The sequence below is a fragment of the Zingiber officinale genome, chromosome 8B (assembly GCF_018446385.1).
Source record: "Zingiber officinale cultivar Zhangliang chromosome 8B, Zo_v1.1, whole genome shotgun sequence".
Taxonomy (NCBI): domain Eukaryota; kingdom Viridiplantae; phylum Streptophyta; class Magnoliopsida; order Zingiberales; family Zingiberaceae; genus Zingiber; species Zingiber officinale.
In genome coordinates this window covers 109,204,654-109,212,933 of record NC_056001.1, presented here as the reverse complement: position 1 = coordinate 109,212,933, position 8,280 = coordinate 109,204,654, and the positions used below count along the sequence as shown (strand labels likewise).

Sequence of the window (8,280 nt, the reverse complement as noted above, 5' to 3'; positions counted from 1 at the left end):
GCTATGGAAGGCTTCTTCCACACCCTATAAAAGACTGTCTCGACCAAGCATTTAACATCAACTTCTGTACGAGCTCCTAAGCACCCGATTGTCCTTCCGACTGTTCCGGTTTCCTGCTGCTACTCTACTATGCCTGACTGTCGCCGAGAAGCTGTCCAAACATCGAGTTCAAGCTGATTATCCATAAAAGTGTTTGGTAACAAAACTTAATTACTATATCCATTTTCTACAAACGGAAAGTGTAGTATGTTACACTCTTCTGATTCTTGTGTACTCAATCCCCTCTTCTAGCAGTTCTGAAAGAGGTTTTTAATAGATTACCTATCGATAGATCCGCGGGACTTGGATCTTAGAGTAGGAATCACCGAAGGCTCCGAACCAAGTAAAATCTCTTGCATTCATGTTTCTTATTTTGACTTTCTTTTTTTGTTGCACGTACTTTGTTTTCAACTTAGAAAAATAAATTTTCTTTTTGGAAACCACGTGATTTACCCCCCCCCCCCTCCTTCCCTCGGGCGACGTGCATCTCTATCCAATAGAATCGAATCGGATAATATAAAAATATTAATATTTAAGTTTGAGCTCCAAAAAATATATATGATATTCGAAGCTCGATTTGAAGCTTGAAAATATAAATAGTTTTAGCTCGAATTCGATTTGAAATAAAATTCGAGCTCATATTCGAACCTTGATTTGACCATATTTGAATTATAATTCGAATTCAGTTCGAATTATTCAAATCTTAATTTGCATATATTTAAGTTAAAATTGTGTAAAAATAATTAAAATTCGATTCGAGTTCAGCTCATGAGCGGCTCATGAACAATCGACCAAAATAGTATAAGTTTAAATTTAGCTCGAAAAAATATTCGAACATGTTCGAATTCGACTCGAATTTGATAATTTCGAATACGAATCGAATATTTTTCAGATCGACTCGAAAAGCTCACAAACTAGCTTGATTCATGTGCACCCCTAGTCCTCACCAACAACACTCTAGACGAGTGCTAATCAATCCATAAACCTTGGGAGGTTAATTAAATGGATTATTGAACTGAGTGAATATGATATTTAATACCAACCCTGAATAGTCATCAAAGCTTAAGGCTTGACAAATTTCTTGAGTGAAACTCAAGGCCAACAATCAAAAGAAACATGGAAGATTTTTATTGATGGATATCTACCGACAAGGCAGCAATGTCTGGATCCTGTTAATCTCTCCTCGAGAGCATACGCTCCAGCTTTCCGCGATATTCGCAATGTTTCTAGGATTCCGGCAGCCAGCGCGGTGGCGGTGGCTTCTTCGTCTAGCACGGTTGTTGGCGCCAGAAGCCACGAAAGCGGTGGGCAACGTGCGGGAGCAGGATCGCTCCCTCCCCATCGCTAACATCATTCAGATCATGAAGTCCCTGCCAATGCCAAGGTCCCCCCTCCTCCAGACATTCCATCGACCAGTTTGCTTGCTTGCTCTTCTTCCGCATCTGCCACGGATACAGACGCCATCGTGCACCACATCCTCTCTAGTCTGAGCAACGCTCGCGACGTCGCCGCCTGCGCCTGCGTCGTCTCACACTGCTGGAACGAGGTCGTGCCCTACATCCCCTCCCTCTATTTCCCCGCAACTCCTTGGACGATGCTTCTTATCTTTTCAACCCGTCGCTGCTCCCCTCTCATTGGCTTCGGTTCGATTGACGCAAAGCGACTCTTGTTGTAGCTCTAGCCATGGCTGCCCAATTCCAAACCCTTCTCCTGTCTTCCTCCTCTTCTCGCCCTTTCCACGCTGCCCTCCTAGCCCATCCCCTCGGTCTCTCCCTTTCGACCTCAGCGCTCGCCCCATGGGCAATCGCTACTACAGATCAGAGAACCCTGCATCAGGTGCGCACTAGTGTTGTGCTTCATATTCATCATCCTTATCTTCAGCATGCTATACACCATCTAATATTTGTCGTTTGGTTGGGATAAAGCAAATTTCAAGGAAACTGTATCTTAAGAGTAATCATTTTTTATCTGAATTATTTAGTGCCTGGTACACAAGCATAAACCAATCTATCCGAGTAGATTGGGCAATTGCTATGACAACTAGCTTCGCTCTTTTGATTGTTGTGGAGTGATTTAATTAAGCCTACATTATTCTTCATAAATTCTCCACTCTTTTCCATTCTTTGAATGTTTACTGTTTTAATAAATGATTGGCCTACGGTAGATCACTTGATTTTTGATAGACATATCTCCACGCTCTCTGCCTGCTCTTCTCTTTTTCTTCCCTGTTTAGCCGACCAAAGCTCTTTATGGTGTTCAGTAATTGTTTGTTTTTAACTTTCTATTCATCCACTGCCACCATGGGAATCTTAGTAGACTATGATCTAAGTGATGTTTGGGTCTTATATACAGTTATTTACAAGAAGATAATATTTTGGGGGGAAAAAATATGTCCACAACATCCAGATGCATATGAGATCTAAGAAATTGCAACTTTGTGGAAAACTAGAGACATTTTGAGATGTTTTATGGAATGCCACTGTTGTTGCCACATGCAGAAATTTGCCTTTGCTGGAAGCATCTAGGATGCATTAGCTCCAGGAACACTGCAGCTTGGTTAAAGCCTAGTAGACACTGGTGATTTAATTCAAAAATATCGCATATTTCATATACCAGGCTTGGATAAAAATTTCCCCGCTTATGGAATCTAATGTTCACTTCTACTTAGTAATCACAAATTTGAAATCTAGAGAAATCTTGTATTTTCCTCATAGATCAGAAAATACCCCCATGATCCTTTATGTAACAGGTGCAATGAGAAAACTGAAGGAGCTTATGCTCAAAGGTGATAATCACATCTGTGCAGATTGTAGTGCTTCAGATCCAAAGTGGTCGTAAGTACTTGCATCCTGCCGTGAAATGAATAAGAATATGGGAATAATTTGGAACATTTGAAACTGAAATTTACATTGAGGTGTAATGACCTTTTGCCGTAGTTAATTGATAGGAAGTTGCCCTCTTTTAAGGAAGCTTTTCATTTCACAATTTTCTTTATATTCCAAGCTAGTACAACATTACTGACTTGGCAAAGTGTTAATTTATGAGACTGATTAGATAGTAAATGAGTTCAACAAGCAGGCCGGTACTGATGTCTTAAATTCTAACCTGAATTCGTCATTGCAATTTGTAGGTAAACGAATATTGGTGTTTTTATATGCTTAAAGTGTAGTGATGTTCACAGGCCTCTTGGTACAGATGTATCAAAGGTACTATTTGAGATTCCAATATGTTACATATGGATATTTAATTCATTGCCTTTACACTTGACATTCCATTGTAAGTTGACATCAGCATTAACATTGAATCAATAACCTTTTTTAATGGCAAAACATTTCATGCATCAACTCTATGAAATTTCTCCCCCTAGCCTTTTTCAATTTTTCTCGTGCAAGTAATTGGCTTGATAGAAGGGGAGCCTTAGCTCAACGGTAAAGTTGTTATTTTGTGATCTAAAGATCATGAGTTCGAATCTTGAAAACAAGCTCTTGCAAAAAAGCAGGATAAAACTGCTTACAATAGATCCTTCCCGGGGACCCCACATGACAGGAGCTTCGTGCACCGAGTTGTTTTTTTTTTGTTTAAGTAATTGGCTTGATAATAAGATCCCTACTAGCATAGCCTTTTGAATGCCATTTGTGTCATTTATTTGTTCTATTTCTATGTACATGGCATTCAACTTTAGATGGTGTATATTGGTTCCTAGGGTGGAACCAATTGCTTATCCTGCTAAAGAGACTATTGCTTTTGCGAAATTTCAATTGGATAGATTGGGATATTTTGTGTTAAAATACTGTGTCGCTTCTAATTTCACTTGCTTTTTCACCTCTTGAACTGTTGAAATTTAGGTGCTGCCTTTGACATTAGAAGAATGGACTGAAAGCGACATTGATTCCATGATTGAAGTGGGCGGCAATTCATATGCCAACTCAATATATGAGGCTTTTCTTCCTAAAGGGCATCGAAAACCTAAACCAGATTCAAGTAATGAGGAACGAAGCAAATTTATTTGATAATTATTTCAGTGTTTCTCTTGAAATTGGTTACTAAAGATCAAACTCTTTGTTTCTTTGTAGGTCCAAGTATGAGTTGTAAGATTTCCTAAAACCAAGTTTGGGTATATCCTTCAAAACATATGAATTCAAGGGATTTAGATCACAAGCATCGACCCTGTAGTTCAAAGAAGACAAACATTCAAAGAAGTAAATAAAGTGAATTCGTCTACTCCTATATGGTTGTCCAAGGGTCGTGTACACTATGATATACATTCTTAGGTTGTATTTAGATATTTGTAGATATATTTTTGAATGAAGTTGGTCAGACATGTCTAGTTTGAACTTGTGGATTTTATTTGTTGATTTCAACACTTTATTTGAGTCAGTTGGATTTCATTTTTAATTTTGTAGATATTTTATGGTATATTTGTTCAATTGGGTGAAGTTAATTTTTTTTTCTTTACTATTTTATAAAATTAGGTAGAAGTAAAAGAAAATATTTATTGCACCAAAATATAAAAATTATGAAGTCGTATAAATAATTTATTTCGTCAATATATGCTCAATTATTGTGGTACTTTTACCCAACCAATGAAGTAGCAGATCTTTTTTACTTCAAAATTGATCCAATTTTGAATCGATTAGGGATTGGATAAAGATTTTGGTATTTTTATGGTGAAATAATAATTGACCCTTTTATTTTATGTTCTTATATTTCAATAATTATCTATCCATTATTTCACTGAATATGTGAAGTCTATCAACCAAATTCATATAGTGTATCTCTACCCTCGATTCCTCAATTAAATTTCCCGCATTCACTCCTCAATCAAATTTTTTTGTCTTTAACTTAGCAAATGGAGCTTGTCATTGCACCCCCGAGAAGTTGATTACATCTCCATCCAAGATTACAAGAAAAAAGCAGGGAAACACAACTTGGGATTCAAAAAGTGTCATTGCATTTTTTTTTTAAAAGGTTGGTTACATTAGTTTCGGGGTGCAAGACAAAGATATCAAAGGAAGCAGAACTACTCTAGGTCGGTCAAGTCTAGGGATGTAAACGAGCCGAATCGAGTCGAACAGTATTAAGCTCGAGCTTGTCTCATTTAAGTTATATTCGGGCTCGAGCTCGAATCGAGCTTTTGTCACAAGGCTCGAGCTCGGCTCGTTTTAGAATTATCAAGCTCGCGAACAGTTCGAGCTCGGCTCGTTATTAGCTCGATTATCAAAGTTAACGAGCCTAACTCGTTAAGCGAGCTTGGACTCATTTTCGGGCTCGTTTAGAACACGTTTTAGAGTTTATTTTTTGGCTCATTTTAAAGCTCATTTTAAGACTCATTTTAGAGCTCATTTTTTTTGGCTCGTTTAGAGCTCGTTTTTTGGCGCGTTTTAAGGCTTATTTTTTTGGCTCTCTAGCCTATAAACGAACATGTTCGCGAACTCACGAGCCGAATATCCTTAAGCTCGAGCTCAGCTTAATAAAACTGTCGAGCTCGAAATCGAGCTCGACTCGATAAGATAAACGAACGAACTCGAACGAGCTTTTTACCGAATCGAGCTCTGAATAACTCGCGAACCGTTTGGTTCATTTACATCCCTAGCCAAGTCAGTCTTGAGGGCATCCTAAAGAATCTTCTTCATGCTGATAATGGGAGGAGGTTGTTAGTGTGTGCACTTATGTGTCAAGACACTCCTTATGTATTTTGTGGCTAATTATTTAATAAAGGCAAGAATTTATCATTAATTATTTATTTTTCTGTACGTATATGATTAATGATAAAGTCTCATAGATTAATGAGTATATTAATATGAAAATAATCCTTGATCGGATAGATATTTAAAGGGGACATGGATATCTAGATCAACGCTGAGTATGACTAGGTCGAGATAGACCAAGGGATGGATATCCAAGTTATACTTGGGGGTGCCTTGAGTTTAGAGGTATACTGGACACGACCCGCTCAAGAGGAAATCACATATTAAGCATCATTGGTTATTCCTCTTATGAACGAGCACTACAAGAAAAAAGCTAAACAACAACGCTTTTTTGGCGTTGTCGTATGTACTTAAAAAGTGATGTTGTAGATGGTGTTGTAGAAAGTCATATCAAAGACAACGCTTTAAAAGCGTTGTGGTTGGTCACAAAGACAACGCTTTTTAAGCGTTGTCTTTTCGTTCTTAAAAAGCGTTGTTATAGATGCTGTTGTAAAAATGCACATATCAAAGACAACACTTTAAAAGCGTTGTGGTTGGTCACAAAGACAACGCTTTTTAAGCGTTGTCTATTCGTTCTTAAAAAGCGTTGTTAAAGATGCTGTTGTAAAAATGCACATATCAAAGACAACGCTTTAAAAGCGTTGTGGTTGGTCTCAAAGACATTGTTTTTTAAGCGTTGTCTTTTATTACTTAAAAACGTTGTCTTTTTAAATTTATAAAAAATAGTGTTTTTCTTAATTAAATAGCAAAATTATAAAAATACTCAAAATTTACATATAATTGAATATCCACAACCACAATCATTTTTATAATAAGACTATTTAACAAATAAATAAAACTTTATATTATACAAACAAAATGTATACATATTGATCCACAAATTAAATTTGTATCATATGAGTTATCCTTAACTTCATGACAATAATTTTTCAAACACACAAGTTTTACAAAACCTCATCATTGACTAACTTGTTGTTGGTGTCCATCGCATGGAATTGCTTCTTTAAGTCCAACAATCTCTTCTTCGAAAGGCTTTCAGCTATCACTCTTAGAGCCATCTTCTTCAACTTGTCATCAGCACACCTGGGTTGTAGGCAATCAAGAAATTTTGTATGAAAACTTTCATACATGTAAATCTCGTACTAAATAATATGTCAATGTTATATATACATGTAATTCATACCGTAAGTGTGTTTATATCGTAACTGACAAGTTTTCTTTAGGGCCAACTTCTACTCAAGCTCTTTAAACACTGCATCAAAATAAAAAAATTGGCATTAGTTCTGTGCTAAATGAAAATCATATTTAGAGGAAAAAGCGGGAGTGTTGTAGATGGATATATTAACCAAGCATATTAATGTTTGACCTGTCTTTACAAGTTCTAAGCATATATATTAACCAAGCATATAACCTAAGAGGAATAAGTTACAAAATGCTACTTGATGTTTGACCTGTCTTTATTGGATTTTGCGGCCCCGGTCTTCTTGTAGCCAGGCACAATGTAATACTTGATGTTGACTCTACCTTTGCAGTTGTTTCGGCTTGAGGAGTGGCAAAGAATGGTGGAGTAGAGGATGGATTTTAGGTATTCATCCGTGCCATCGAGGAAATGACTTATTCCTCTTAGGTTGCCACAGGAACAGGATCTTCCACATCGAAGAAAAATATTACCCCATTTCCTTTTGCATCAGCATCACCTGCTGAACTGAGAAGAGCTAAGACGGCGAATTGAGATTCATCATGGGAACAGCTTACGGCTGTAAAAAAATGGGAACCATCAACAAGACAAAAGATTACAATCTTCTAACTACTCAAAGAGAAAATAGTATAAAGTTAAAGAAATATAAAAAATTCTATAAATATTTCACAAAATGTGAGCTTTGTTTGTAATCATACACCATTCGCAAAGCCACGGTAAGTTTATACTGGTCCAACAATGGACTGGTTCTTGCTGCCTATTTTGGACATTTGCAATTTATTAATATTAGTGCATGTATGCTAGAGACACTTGCAAAATAGAAGCTTTAGGACTCAAGATTGTTGTTGTATAGAACTGTTGACATGAACATCTAAAGTGCCAAAAATGGACTGGTTCTTTTTATTTCATTTTAATTTTCTGGTTCTTTTAGTCTTGGATTTATACTACGATCATTTAAGAGCCAAAAAATGCACACCTTCTGTAACAATCCCGTGAGACCAGTACAATGCCAAATTTGAAGTACTCCAAACTGAAAGTTGTGGCTTTAAACCGTGTGTATAGGACACCAGATATTCTGATTCCCCAACAAATGAAGGCTTTGTAATTGGCTGTACAAGAAAAAGGAAAAAAAAACAGATGTAAGGACATTCACTGCTATTTCGATTTGCCAGATAACAATATAGGCAAAATGATGATTACCGAAAGTGTATCTCCAATCATAGCCACAAGAATATTGGAATCTGGATCCCATAATGTAATTATAGTCTCAGCTGCAATAGCAAGGACTGATCCATCGGCAGAAAAAGCAGCAGCTGTTAATGATTTTCCCCTGTC

General features: G+C 36.9%; 1 protein-coding gene across 2 annotated transcripts; it reads left to right on the top strand.

Annotated features, from left to right (window-relative positions):
- The first annotated feature begins 1,052 nt into the window (after window positions 1-1,052).
- Window positions 1,053-4,450, top strand: LOC122014510. 2 transcript variants are annotated; one of them, XR_006120694.1, is made up of 4 exons: window positions 1,053-1,875; window positions 3,170-3,245; window positions 3,885-4,020; window positions 4,113-4,450. XR_006120694.1 is itself a non-coding variant. In XM_042570747.1 (3 exons), the coding sequence occupies exons 1-3, from the start codon at window positions 1,723-1,725 to the stop codon at window positions 4,139-4,141; spliced, it is 318 nt and encodes a 105-aa protein (XP_042426681.1). In that variant the 5' UTR covers window positions 1,053-1,722; the 3' UTR covers window positions 4,142-4,450. The 2 variants fall into 2 exon arrangements, 1 of the variants encoding a protein (XP_042426681.1); XM_042570747.1 differs by lacking the exon at window positions 3,170-3,245.
- The last annotated feature ends 3,830 nt before the right edge of the window (window positions 4,451-8,280 follow it).